Here is a 15261-nt window from a genome sequence, read left to right as displayed (position 1 = left end):
TACAATTTTTATAGGCGTGGCATTCGATTTTACCCTATTTTCAAAAAAAAAATGAATATTCTCTTTCCATATATATTCACAGAAATGGTTTGGTTGAAATGTAATATATAATCTTTTTTATATAAATGTATCAAAAATATAAATTCATCTCCCCTTGTACTTACCGTACTTTTCAATTCCGTTTATAAAAGTAATAAAAACAAAAAATATTTATAAAAATAATGCTTATGCGTATTTAATGATTATGAATATAGTTATGAATTATTTCTTTGCGTTCAAAAAATATTAAATATTATTAAGAAACTTAAAAATCTTTAATTGTGCTAAAATAATATTTATTTAATAGAATTAAAATAAAATAATTATTTTAATATAAAAGCTAACTATAATGTTCTTAATCCTATTTGTACCATGATGAACCTTTGAGACTTAATTGAACTTTGAACAAATAACACTAAATAAAAACAGTATTTACAAATTTGAAGTTGGTCAAGATATTAAAATGAATCTTTTTCATAAAGTGTGCATTATTATATCATGATGTGTCTTACAGTCTCATAGCCAGAAAGGAATTCGCTATCATGGATAGAAATGGCAAAACTTGGAACAGAAATACGTTGAAGAACTCTGGATACCATTTCAAATCTCTAACCGCAGTATCACATTCGATAATTTCTTGCAAGCTACAAATTCGAAATCAAAAAATAGATGGCTGGTACGTAATATTTCACGTTTATATGTAATTTGTTTGATGAATAAATGAAATGAAATAATAAAGAAAAACAAAAACATTTCAATTCGCAAAGTGATCGAGATGCGCATCGTAGTACGATTCTTTATAAAAAATAGCAGTAAAATTAGGATTAATGAAAGAGTCGTGGCATCCATCTCATTTTAAAGTTCTTGGCGCGAAGTCTGGTTATTACCAAGAGAGGAACAAAACCATTTCAGTTATTCTCATGATTCGCAAAGTGACTGAGATGCACATCGTAGTACGATTCGTTATAAAAACAACGCATTGAGATTAGGGTTAATAAAGGGGTCGTGAGATGTGTCTTTTTCTAAAACTCATGGCGACAAGTCCCATCACAAGTATCGAGCACTGATGTGTAATGTAAAAAGTGATAGTAAACAAGGACATTATACAGATTAAATTATTAATTTATAAATTGTTAATTTTAAAATCATCACTATAAGCAAACTATGTTTCAGGTACATCCTATAATGTGTGGTTGTAGCCCTATTAAATTTTTAATAGCTTTTTGAATTCTTAAAAGTTGAAAAATTTTAGAACAAACCTATTATTGCGTCTATATTCATTTTGGAGGGATAATAACTTATTTTTCATAACATGTTGCAAAGTAGACTCTTTTTTGGCGCTCGTGTGACTTGCACTCAAAACTATAAGAAACATGGATGAGAGGATTACCACCTCTTTTTTTATTTCTTCATTTTGTAAGATACGGTGTTGTTTTTTTGCGCTTGTCTGACCTGCGCGAATCACTCGATTTAATAAAAATACATATGCTGAGCTCTAGCTGCGGACTTAAGATAAACAGAAGAATGAACAGAGACGATAGGTGTAATACAAAACTTTGATAAGGTATGATTGATTGAGGATCGATACATTCTACGATGACTATGGTGTGCACTCCTCATTTCTATGAATGAAAGGACATAAATATGTGACCAAAATATTTTGCAGAAAGGGGATGGGCCTAAGGAGTAAGGCCTTAAACACGATCATCATACCTTCCCTGATGGACAAGCTTGGCACTTACAGTTGAATGCGAGCATTGTGTTCACCATTGTGTTCGCGTTAATTGCTTCCAAGTCCAATTCCCACGCTTATCTGTCATGGACCGTCACAAGCAAATGTTTAATTTGATTATTTCTAAATTACCGGTCGGATGAAAATCAATAAGTCTTCAGTTTGCAATTTTCAATTTCATGTTTTGAAAAGATTTACAAAGTTGTACTGAGCTTAGCAAAAAGTCTCTTCTACGGTTTATGTATATTTATGACCGCCTTGATAACAAATATATACCAAGGGAACAAATGGATGTGAAATTCAAAATTTGTGTAACGAGAAAGAAATAATTTTGAATTGTTTCAATTCCGCATGTTTCATTTGTGTAAAAATTAGTTGCTATCTTGATGGAAATGCTATTGTTAAGATAGCATTGTCAGGAATAGTTTTTTGAACTGCTTTGTAAATTTCATAAAGAAACTTCAAGTCGTGAATTAATTGCATTATTATTAATGAAGCTGAATGCCATTCATTTTTTATATATATTTTGGATATTAATTTGTATTTATTGAGTTTTAAATGTGAAAGAATGAACTTTATACAAACAATCTTAGTGCATTTAAACGAAAGAGCATTTCGTTTGTCGCTGGATTTGGAAGTTTAGAAAAATCAATTATTTTGCGACCTTTTTTTCTCCTTGCTTTAAGGTATTAACGCGAAAATATACGCACATCTATAAATATACATAGATATATAAAAAGAACGGGGGAAAAAGAAAAAACAGGTGAATTCCAATTCTTGTGAATTGGTCATGAATTTTGGAGTGCCGTACAGCCAACACTCGACAATAACAACCGCAAGTAGTGAAGCAACAAAAGTTGAATCCTCATCATTTCAATTGCCAACAACAGCTACAGCTTATAAAAGTAATTTATTGCATCCAAAAGCATTAAATGCAGCTCAGAATTGTTTGGAAGTCTTAACAGCTAAGCCAAGTTTAATTAAATCGAACTCTTACACAACTGTTACTGCTATATGCTCTAAATTGCTTATCGCTGAGAACGAGTTAGATCAACCAACATCACCATTATCATCAAAATTAGCCGCCTCGCAGCCAATGTAAGTGCGAAGGAGTAGTTTGTACATTTATCCACATCCTTCCTTTAATATATAAACATAGATACATACATACACATGCAAAATTTAATGAATCAATTATTATTGAAAATTGTCTTTAAAAGTACTGTAGTGCTTCAATAAGGTCACGCAACTATATGTATACCAACTGCTTAATTTAGAAACTGTAAAATTAATAAGTAAAAGATACGAAGCAAAGTGTTTCTGAAACATGTGAAAATTGGATATTCTCGGGTTCTTTTTTGAACTCGCATCAACTTGGCTAATGGAAACGTAAAAACCTAGTTATCATCACATCTTTTTTGCTCATACTTCAGCAATGATCAGCTTAGAGAAAAAAATAAATCAAAAATTTCAATGTCTTGGCATTCGCAGCTTATCTTATAATTATATGGAATATTTATAAATAATTGGTAATGCGGAATATTTTCGGTTATCCAGTAAACAGGAAAGAGGAATTTTTCGTATGATATATAAAACGAATTCTCTCATTAAACCTCACCCGTTATCCGTTTACATTATCACTGCATATGGTCATGTTTCATGTTATACAACGTCTATAAACATCTGGAAGAGAAATTTTGACTTTCATTTTATCATTTTTATATTTTAATAATGATTTCGAAAATGTTCCTTAGTCTTCCCATTTATTTCTTTCGGCCCGTTCTGGAATGTAAGAAAACGCCATTAAGTTCAAGGGAAGAATCACAAACGCTTAATTTTACATAATTTTAAAACTCCTTTACGGACTTTTCTCAACAAAATGTGAGCTTCAATGAACAATCATTTTATTTGTTGAATTATTTTCTCTTACTCCGTGTGTGCTTTGAAATTAGCTGTAAATTAATCTGAAAATCAAATGGAGTTCCATTTTCAATTGCAAACACTTTGAATTACGAGGACACAACAATCTTAAGCCCTGTGTAATTTTTACCTTTACACAATCTCTAGCATTCAATTCATTTCTGTACTTCTATCCATATTTTATATATTCGCCTATGACTTAATATCGAAATTTATTCGTCGACAAAGTAATGTTAGTAAAAGCAAAACACGTTTGAAAGAAAATGTTTTCATTCCTATCGTTTTTTGATAAAATTCAAATTTATTTAAATTTTACTTGATACAAAGCTTAATAATCGGAAGACGCGCTATCATTGTCTTTAGTCTTTTGCCATTTATCAGAAAGCACATGGATGCCTTTGCGGTAGAAACTTGATCGTTTGAAGATGAAATGGCCATCGACCACCTACCTGCTAAATATGACTGCATCGATCTAAATAAGTGACAAGCGGAAGGGCTAGGCCTGGAGAACGTAGCGGGTGCGGTGAATTTTCCCAGACTAAGCTGAAAATTGTCTTCTTGATTGTTTTTGCGTGCGACAGACGGACGTATGCGAATTTCCATTATTTCCTTGCCGAAAATCTTTTGTCCAAAATCTCGCAAACAAATTTCTAACCACTTCGTAGCATACTGCATATCGATTCAAAGCCAACTTACTAATTTCCGTAGGTTCAGCTTCTTTTTTTTTCTGGGTTAATTCAGTTAAAAAACAGAAATGGTATCCATGTCTTTAAACTTTACTCTGTATTGAATGACAACTTGTAAACAACTCACACTTACGTCTTACATATCTAATTTATATATACATGAAATTGCATATAAATTGAACGCGTTAGGTATATTTTTTGAAGCCATCAATTTCAGCGGAAGAAATTTATTTATACGATTAATGCTTAGACAAAGTCCTCTTTCGATTTCCAACATTTTAGGTGAGGATTACAGGTCTCGAACACAAACGCTTGCTTTATGCTCGATTAACAAATTCATCAGCTCCCCCTTTAGAGATTATTTTATGAACTTGAAAATATTTTTTATTACGCACAAATCGTAACTGTTGCGCAAAGAAAAATATTGTTTATTACAGTAACTGTAATTGTAACTGTCGCACATTTTGCAATATTTATTTGTATAATGCGTTGAACTACACTTGAGAGCAAAGACATCGAACAGCTCCTCCATTTTCACTTCGAACCTAAATACTTATTAAGTTCAACTTGGATTGCAAACATAAGTCAAGTTAAAATAAAATACACACTGTTAGTTTCTGAGAAACACTATGTTAATTCCTTCGGCCTTCTTTGGCTAGTCTTCGTCTAACCGTCCGCCGACTAAACTTTCACTACTTTAACTACTCTGCTCGAAATGCTACCCGACTTGAACTGCATTCAACTAACTAACGATTGCATAGTGATGTTGGTGCCAGTATAGGATCATCAGGCAGTGTTGTACGTCCTCGCCGCCGAATATAGCCATTGGTCTTTTGATATCGCTGATATATTCGTCGAACAGCATATCGACTTAAATTTAGATGTCGTGTCGCTTGGCTTTGATTCTGTCCAGCTTTAATCAGTGTAACCACTTGAGACGCTGTTCCTGCTTTGGTATACATTTTCTTTCTCCAAATAGTCTCGTATACGATAAGCAACCTTTCAAACTGTAAGTTGATCTGCAAATATGAAGCGCTAACTGAAGCGAGCGGCTTTCTATTCTATTATTGACACTGTAATGATTTTGAAGGTCAAGGGTAAGCATTACGTGTTTTTCAAAAGCGAACGTTGTGTACTTTAGTTTAATTTAAATTATATTAAGTGATTTAAGTATGATTTAACAAACATTTAGATTCGAAGTGAAAATGTAGGGCAAGTGCGATTTTTTTGCTCATTGTGGCTATAATTTATTGCCCCAGGTACGTATACATAGGCATATTTTATCTTTGGTTTTTTTTTTCTCATATTTTTATTTTATTAATTTTCTTTTAAATTCTGTTTATTTTACAAGGTTTTTTCTAGATTTTTATTCTTCTTTTTTTATTAGTTTTTGTTTGATTTTGTAAACTTCGTAGGATTAAGAGTATCGAAAATTCTTCAATTCATATGGGTGAAAATGACGAAAAAGATAATGATAAAGAAAACGATAAACAAGATGAAGAAAAAAAAGAAGAGGAAAAAGTTGAAAATACCGATATTATTACTATATTTGAAAGGTAGGTGTGGGCATAACAAAATTAAATAAAATTACTAAAAAAAAAAAAAATGAATTATGAAAGCATCCCCTACACTAACCTTAAGAATAGTTAACATAATAATTATTCAATTAATATATGATATGTCTAACGCTCTAGATTGTACTTTTCATATATGTATATATATATATATATATATAGTTATGGTATTTGGTATTTTTAGGAAAAATTCATTGTGTGAAGATATAGCAGAGCCAACTAATTTACCTGAAGTATTATATGATAATTGTAATTTACCTGCTATATTGCCGAGCGAAGCCAGTATTAATGATTCCGTGAATCAAACAAACATTGAATATGTGACATCACCACGCAAACCTGAACTAGATCTCAATTCTGGGAACGCAATCTCAGAAGGCGATATTGTTAATAATTGCACTACTAATACTAATAAAATTGAAATTGAATGTGATCAGTGCAACACTCCATTGAGTGATATTGGATTGGATTTGAGAACTATTAGCCCTCTAACGGATTGTGAAAGTAAAAGTTCCATTAATCTTAAATGCATTTATGCAGAGCAGAACTCCGTTAGCAGTCTTCGAAGCGATGAGGTGAGCATGATTGATGTGATTAAATCAAAATTTTAATAATAATAAGAAAAAACTTAACTAACAACACTAAGGAGAAACTTCCGCTATCTTATTATTATGTTTACGTAACATATTAAATGTTTGCGTCAACATTCAAATCAACATTTTACACAATTTTCACTGCAGATAATACGTATTTTCATATCTGATCTTACCTGTAAGGGATTTATCATTCTTACATATATTCATATTTTGGAAACTTTAAGAAGATTGAAATAAGATTTAAGGGCAGATAGGCTGATAAACAATTTTTTATATCGATTTCAAATCTTATGTTAATTGAGATTGAGGTCTTTGGTACTTATTTTCAATATACGATAGACGCTACGATGATGTTGTCTCTAAGATCATCTCTCAATGGTGAATCGGTAGCTAGGAAATTAATTCAGAGAGAAAATTTTTTGTTAGTTAAGTTAAAAATAGAAATAGAAATTTCAAAAAAGAGACGACTAAATGTAATTTGAAGATATTGGCTATCAATTAAATGAAAAAAGCTTGATTACAACCAATTGGAAATGCAAAACTTTCATTTACGTACAAGTAGAAGCTTCCATTGATAAGAACTTCTTCTTAGGTGTGACAACTAGTGATTGCGTATTTATATGAAAATACGACAGTGGCAAGTAAAACGTGACAATTGACTAAAATGCATTCTCGTTTAGACCTTTTAGATATCTTTTAGCCGATTTGGAAGATATATATATTTTTTTTTATTTATACCTTGTTTCCAATTGGTTCAAGTTTTTTTTTTTGGTTCTTTAAAACGATCGTGTGAGGACAATTTTACACATTGGTTATGCAATCGGAAATCTGTTTCAACAAATCTGTTTATACAAATCAACACTTTCAACTCTTGTATGACGTTCCTACAACAGATTCGTATTCGCGAATGCGTTAAAGGATGCGCGTGCCATTAAGCAAAAAAAAAAAAAAAATATGGTTTCCTGAATATACTAAGAAATTTTAACTAATTCTAAATGTGAAAATGACTTCAATGCTAGCTCATATAGGAAATTATGTAAATAGAATTTTGAAACTTCAGCATACATCTACATAATCAAATGAAATCCTCATTGTTAACAGTTAGACCGGATAAGTAGAAGCTTTCATTGATAACAACATTTATATGGTTCTCTTGGTTTTTAGTTTACAAACTAGACGTATAAAGCATTACGAGTAAAGAAAATAGCGGCAAATATATATATATATATATATAAGCGTAATATATTTAAAAAAATTTTTGCATTGAAAACTCCTACCTAAATGTATACTTACTGTAATATATCCAGTTATTAAAGTACATTAATTTTTTAAAAAATTTGTCGCGTACGAATATCCACTTAAGCGGGTAAATAGTTCTTTTCCCTAAAAGACAAGTTTGCATTCCATTTTTATCCATTTTTATTTATTTTTATTTTTTAATAATTATTTAATATTAGATTTTTGATTTTTTAAATTCAGGATTCGATAAGTAAATCGAGTGAAAATTCTGGAGATTTAATACGAACAAGCGGTGAAGCATATTTATCTTCGGAAAAACCAAAAAATAGTACACGTCTTTCAGAACGCGTTAAAAAGAGATCTTGGTATAATGTTTTGTATCCGAATTATAAGTCGCGTTCACAGGATTTTAAAAAGCTTTTTAAGGATGTGCCGAGTGACGAACGTCTAATCGTTGGTAAGTTTGTAAAAGATCTAAAAGAAAGATAGAAGAGCATAATAATAATATGAATAAAATTTGTTTCAGATTATTCTTGTGCTCTGCAAACGAGCCTTCTCTTACAAGGTCGTTTATATATATCGCAAAATTACGTATGCTTTCATGCCAATATTTTTGGCTGGGAGACTTGTTTAATTATTAAGTGGAAAGACGTTACTTCTATAACTAAAGAGAAAACTGCTCTTGTTATACCGAATGCTATTTCGATTTGCACTTTAAAAGAAAAGTATTTTTTCTCTTCGTTTACAACACGTGATAAAACTTTTTTGATACTCTTTCGAGTATGGCAAAACACATTGATGAACAAACCTATGCTGCCGCAAGAAGTATGGCAATTGGTGCATAATTATTACGGCGATGAATTAGGTCTAACTACGGACGATGAAGATTATATAGATCCAACAACCGATTCCACATTAAATGATAACGATGGCACTAGTGTTGAATTTGTATCAGCGTTAGACGATACGAATTCATTGAGTATAACGATCAATGCAAGTTCCCTAGATACCAAACTCAATTTAGAAATTAATCAGGTGGAGAATTCTAGCGGCAGCAGTGCCTCAAATACGAGCAGTGTCAGTAGTGGCGGCAGTTTTAAAAATATACAAGGCAGAGCAAAAGAATTCATGTCTAAAGCAGAAGGATGCAGTGGTAGCACCTTTGCAGATGACGAGCCATTGCAAAGTTCGGGCCAGATTAATAGAGCTACAGGTGGTGGCAGTAGTGGCAGTGGCGCGGGGGCTGCAGATGCTAAACACACTTCTCAAACGTTCGATGGCAAGCGTAAAATGCCGAAAAACACCCGCCAACGGGATGATAGTTTATGTAAAAAATCGGAGACTATTCCAACCGATATGTCTGACTCTAGCGATTCAGAAGAAAATAATATTCCGTAAGTAATAATAATATATTCTTTTTTTTTTATTCATTAAATTTTATCGAAAAAATTTTCGCAATTTTTGATATTGTTTTTTTAGATTTGTTGCTACAGCTGAATGTAATTCTCCACATGAAGGGCGACAATTGGTTCATACAATTTTACCCATCAACATTGAAACATTGTTTAATTTGCTGTTTGCAAAGTCGAAATTCCTAATAGACTTTCATGCAATGAGAAAATCCACCGATCTATCATTAGGTGAATGGACAATAAACGATGAAGGGCAGAAAACACGTAGAGTAAACGTTACCGTGCAATTGTCTGCTTCGGTTGGTCCAAAAACGTCAAAGGTGTGTATATCTTATATAAACAAGAACCAATTAGTTTCAAATGAAAAAAAAAAGAAAATAAATTTTTACAATAGACTTTGCGGACTATTTAAAAATACATTTACTTACGTCTTTATAAGAAACTTTTTTATATAAAAGAAACAATTTGTAAATTTGCAGGTTACTGAGTTTCAACTGATGCGTGATTGCAGTAAATCGGGTGAACTTTACTCTATAGATGTAAATAACGTCAACGTAGGCATTCCATATGCGGATAGTTTTAATGTTCTAGTCCACTATTGCTTGGTCAAGTAGGTATTGAAAAAAATGCGCACTATTTTCTACTTTTTTTTTTGTTTTTTTTTTTTTTTTGATATTTTTAATAGAACTGTTGATGATCATACAATGCTGTCTGTCCATGCTCAAATTAAATACAAGAAATCTATTTGGGGTGTTGTTAAAGGCTTTATCGAGAAGAATACTTGGGCTGGCCTTGAGGACTTTTATACAGCTCTATTGCATTCATTACAAAACGAGACTAATATTCCTCCGGCGAAAGGAAAGGGACGTAGACCGCGCAGGGGTAAGCACAAGAAAGCATCATAACTGGATATAAATTTCTGTTTTGTCCATGAATCTGTCTATGCTTGCGTACCATCAAGAAGCACTACTTATTGTAAAAATAACGTTCAAATCATAAATAATGCTCTGCAAACATCTGAGTGCTTCAGACGAAGCCTTATCATGAATGGCATCACTGATCATTGTCAACCTATGCATGCTCATCGTTATCAGCTAAACAATCTTTAATGTGCGGTTTATCGAAAATGCGCCAATTAAACGGGAAGAAGCAGAAGGTACATTAGCCAATTGCTATATGTATTTCCATTAACATAAATGCATAACAATTCCCGACAGATTATTTTACTGTTTGCGTATATAATTATAATTTCTACATACATACATACTACAAACATACATATGTTGGTAATGATCAGATTTTCATTTTTACTATATAAACCTTCGTTAAAAATATATATCTACATAGCATCGATCTATGCCTGCATAATAATTTTCTTGGAGAACGTTAAAATCCCTTGTTCGTATGCATTGAGTCGATCAATTGAAAAAGCTTCTCGCCGGAAGCAATATTGCAAACTTTCTCCAAATTAAAATTTCTAGCTTACCTTGTTATCATCCTCCCTTTCAAAAATTATTACTAAGAATAAATATTGCTAACAAATATTGAAGTTGATCAATTCGGTACACTATGGCATGCGTAAAGTACAACAGCAACATATTTGCTGAGCACATAGAAATCCAGTTGCTTCAAATACGAATGTCTTTCAAACATTATTTTACATGTCAAGGAATAAATGATATAATTAACCTATTGTGATACCAGGTAACACGTAATACTTTTCTAAAACACTATTAATTTAAAACATCTTCTCTCGAGAGGAAAATTGTTCACCTTCCATCATTCCATAATTTTATTTATTTCAATATTTGTCAAAAATTCATCATCAGTCTGTATAATTTTTATGTTTGATTTAAAAACCAAACATAATTTTAGGTACAGCTGCACAAGTACGTCCCTTGGAGGACTTGCCAACGCCGCAATTGAAATCCGATCCTCCTGAAAAATTTCATACATTGCATGCGTTAACTGCGAAATCAACGACGGATAGTCCCACAATTGCTATTGAATCACCTACCAAGTACAAATGGTTGTCTATATTCGTCCTCATGCTTCTGTGCTTTCTTATCGGAGTCAATGTCATATTGTTATTGAGACTTTGGAAACTTGAAGAACGAATCGACGAAGATATGACTAAACGAGCACGTTTAGCAAATTTAGCGGCACTTAAGTAAGTCATTTTTTTCATATTATATTTTAATAAAGGCAGGAGCTTGTTGTCAGGGCTTAAGTGCATAAGATTATGTCAATATTTATTATATCTCTTATATCTGTGATCGTGTTGGCTATCTTGCGTTTATGTCAGTTGAATGTAAGGTTCTTATTATTTTAATCTTGAAACTGAACGCATTTCTATAGAGAATTTTTGATAGAAATTTGGACATTTTGCAAACAGATGGGGCGTTGTGCGCGAATGCTAAAAAATTTGTGCTATTATTTTAAGAAAATATTGATTTTCATGGAATGTTCTGGAAGAAAAAAAGGGTTCTTTTTGTATATTTCGCTTTTTTACTTTCGAAAAAACCACAAGAAGTTATAAGTTATACTTATATATTACATATGGATTTTATATGTAACCTGGCAACGCTGCATTTGTAATCCTATGAAGCATAGAAATCTGCTTTTACTGTGTTTCGGTAATTATGGCGAAACTCTGGGGCGATTCCAGCTTTACCTGCCCGTATAGAAAATTTGATGGCAAGTTTTAAGAGGGAAATATCAAAAGACTAATAGGCAAACAGATCGGTAGGCATCGATTTTCGTGGTGGTTAAGAATGTATACAAATTGGGGGATTTTCGGCTGCTACTTCTACACAATCCATTTACTCTAATTCTTCTTATAAGGATTATAAGATTGTGTAGTCCAAAAACATGTGCGAAGAGAATGGACTTTTATTTAATAAAAATTGTGTTGTGGAGTGTGTGTCGAGAGTTGTCATTCTCGTCCGTAGTGTCTACCAAAAGTCATCAAATGTGAGTCTAAATCTGCTCAACACTCGCGTATTTATAACTCTTGTATATATCTTGTTTATATTTTGCGCTTGAGATTCATATAATTTTTGCTAAGGGCTTACGCGGAGACTTAATATTGCTTACAGTTACGGTTATTCCGCTACTCCTTCAGTTTCCTCATACCAACTTCGTTGTTTAGCGTTGTGCTCCTTTATTTTCTCTTAAGCTGCCTTTTATTCTATTGCTTTTTTGATTTTTCGATTATTATCCCAGGATGAATTTAATTAGTGATCGGTTTTGAAAACATGGCTTCACTTCATCGTGTGTTGGAATGCAGCCATCGCATGTGCACGTTACTCCAACGCATTTTAAAATTTGGTTTTTTGTAAGCAAATGAGCAGAGCTTGAAGATTCACTTTTCTATGCAAAATCATTTATAAATACAAAAGAATGATATTTGAGTTGCAATTAAGTATCGATTATTCGATCCTTATCGAAGGAATGTGTGATGCAAAAAACTGTAATGAATATTATTTTTGTTATTGTAGGCAGATGCCAAAATCGCACGATGAATGGATGGAATTGTTGCGTCAACAAGAGAACTTACATGAAACCGAATTGAAAAAGTGGCATATGGTGCTGCAGACTGCCATTGAGTTACTCAAAAAGGTGAGCGTGGTTTGTCAAACGATAATGCGAAATGATAGCATCGCACAGCAAATTGATCAATTCAAAGATGAGCTTTAATTGCCATAAATTGTTTATGAGACCATAATTTTGCTTTTCAATTTATTACATTTCCATTATATGATGTCTATAATGAATATTTCGTGACTATATAGTATTTTTAAAAAATTATTTTTATACAATTTAGAAAACTTATTCATATATGTAAAAAAACAAAAAACAAAAAAAGAATTTTTACTTACTCTTATAATGAATGTGCCGATATATAATGCATTAGTTAGGCGTGCATGCCCATCCATTTTTGCGATAAATCGGCACTTAAACAAAAAAGTACGAATACTTATGTTTTCAAAACGAAATTTGTTGAACGAAAAAGAAAAGGGAGAAAAGGAGAAAAAGATGATGAATTGTGTTGTTCTATCTTTTACAAATAGCTTTGCAATTAAGACATTACTGCATGAAGAATAACTGAGTCTGTAGGCGATTTCGAATAGTTTAGTTTTTATAGACTTTTCAATATTCAATATGAATTTTGTTTACTCACGTATCTAGTGTAGATTTTTGCTATCATTTTATGTATGTAAATTTCTTGATTTCTTTTTTTATTTTTCCTTTTTTTTTTTTTATTTATGTATATTTTGCAGACTGAGAAAACTTTAGTCGAACTCTTGCTTCGCTAAATTTCGGTAGACCAAAGTGGTTGCCTACACATTGTTTCGATGAAATCACAAATTAAGAAATGGAAGGTGGGTTGGGGACAAATTGTTTTCTGAGAATGCAATATCTTAGATTGCATTCGCTCGGTCCCAACGTAAAATTAATTATTAATTATCGGTATTTTTTCCTATTTATGTTTTTATTTATTGGCTTATTTCGTTGATTGTTTTTTCACTTAATTTATTGTTTTTTATTAGAGTTGCGATGCATTTAGTTTAATAAAATTGAATTTTATTTAAACATATATGTTTACCAATATTCGTCAAGTTGTTATATTTATAAAAAAAAAAACTAAAAAAAATATCTTTAATTTTCATTAGTTACAGCATTAATACACATTTATATTTATTTATATATGTGTATGGAATTCACTACGATGTGGCAATTTGCTAATATGATTTATTATATATTTAGTTTTAGCACTTTATTTACAATTATATTAATTGATTTACATATTGATATATATATATGTAATTTTGTAAGGGGCTCAAATGTAAGTTTTAATTATACCTATCCATAAATTCTAATAAATAAATTTATTTATATAAAACACAAATTTTAAAATGTATCTCCTCGTCTAAAGTTCATAGATAATTTTATTCATCCTTTTTTTTTTTTTTTTTTTTCTACCTTTGGCTGAACGATCACCCTTTTATGCAATTTGTTGATACTGAGATATACATAGTCTACACGATTTTTTTAATTAATAATAAACTATTTTAAAACAAATTTGAAATTTTATTCCATTTTTTGAATCCAGTTCCATTAAGAAAGAGTTTTATTCGAAATGTGAAAAGAAAGAAATGATTCTTCAATAAAAGGATTATGAGATTTCCTTTAAAAAAGTTATTCAAATTATATATATGTGATCTGTATGAGCGTAAAATTAAGCTGAAGATGATTTTCGATGATGGATAACCTTAGCGAATGAATGACGAATATAATAGATTTCATTAAATCAAATTCCAATGTATCAAAAAATTGTATTTTTATAATAAAAAAAAAAGAAGATGATTTCTGTGTTTATGCGTAATTTTGTAAGGATTGTTTTAGTCTTGAGAGAGATCGAACATCATATTTAATGCATTCTTTAACATTTATTATGAAAACAAACCCATATGTAATAAAATTCAGTATTCATGTTGAACGATTGAGCAAATATATAAATATATGAGCCAAACTTAGCATTGTTTTGTGAATAAAAACGATTATGTGCAATTAAGAGATTAAGTCAACAAAAAGAAAAAACAAAAAAAAAAAAAAAAAAAAAAACAAAAAGAAAAAGAAAAGGAAAAATATTGTTAAAGCCATTCTTTGTAGAAACAAAAGATAAATCACCCTTACTAATACACGTAGTTGAATGAATTCCTGACCTATGTTTCAATCGAATCGGTTCGAGGTAAGAATACGCAAATATTGAGCTAAACTGAATGTTGGTTTATGTGCAAAAGGGTCTTTCATCGGTTAACTTAATTGAAATAGAATTTAAAATATTGGAGTCTTAGGGAAATATTTTCGTCTCAACGAAAATTTTCGGTCGTTTATTAAGGTAAGGCAAAAAGTTTTCCGATCGGTTTAATTTATATGTCACATGCGTTGGAAAAAATTAGTAAACCCTATACCATAACGGTTGTAGGGTATAAAAATAGAAAGATATATGTATATATATTGCTGGGTTCTTCATATGAAACTGCACGTCTTCAAAAA

The 15261-nt window shown here is 31.2% G+C and overlaps 2 protein-coding genes across 9 annotated transcripts in view; one reads left to right on the top strand and one right to left on the bottom strand.

The window, feature by feature from the left end:
- The window catches only part of LOC119632847 (putative oligosaccharyltransferase complex subunit CG9662), a 15833-nt gene extending 7727 nt beyond the window's left edge, over nucleotides 1-8106 (bottom strand). The window contains exon 1 of the mRNA XM_038025979.1: nucleotides 7841-8106. Coding sequence (XP_037881907.1) covers nucleotides 7841-7964 — 124 coding nt within the window. The 5' untranslated portion in view covers nucleotides 7965-8106. The remainder of the gene's footprint in view (nucleotides 1-7840) is intronic.
- LOC119632844 (protein Aster-B) lies at nucleotides 2065-13725 on the top strand. 8 transcript variants are annotated; one of them, XM_038025967.1, is made up of 11 exons: nucleotides 2067-2869; nucleotides 5793-5933; nucleotides 6136-6526; nucleotides 8027-8243; nucleotides 8313-9180; nucleotides 9266-9518; nucleotides 9678-9808; nucleotides 9884-10080; nucleotides 11074-11368; nucleotides 12699-12819; nucleotides 13482-13725. In XM_038025967.1, the coding sequence occupies exons 1-11, from the start codon at nucleotides 2562-2564 to the stop codon at nucleotides 13515-13517; spliced, it is 2958 nt and encodes a 985-aa protein (XP_037881895.1). In that variant the 5' UTR covers nucleotides 2067-2561; the 3' UTR covers nucleotides 13518-13725. The 8 variants fall into 8 exon arrangements, with proteins under 8 accessions (XP_037881894.1, XP_037881895.1, XP_037881896.1 ...); XM_038025966.1 differs by having other exon boundaries at nucleotides 2065-2869; nucleotides 12699-13725; XM_038025973.1 differs by having other exon boundaries at nucleotides 2792-2869; nucleotides 5765-5933; nucleotides 12699-13725.
- The last annotated feature ends 1536 nt before the right edge of the window (nucleotides 13726-15261 follow it).

Source organism: Glossina fuscipes, unplaced genomic scaffold, assembly GCF_014805625.2.
Source record: "Glossina fuscipes isolate IAEA_lab_2018 unplaced genomic scaffold, Yale_Gfus_2 2, whole genome shotgun sequence".
In the NCBI taxonomy this organism is placed as follows: domain Eukaryota; kingdom Metazoa; phylum Arthropoda; class Insecta; order Diptera; family Glossinidae; genus Glossina; species Glossina fuscipes.
Note: the sequence above shows the minus strand (reverse complement) of the source record. Positions and strands in the feature narration are given on the sequence as shown.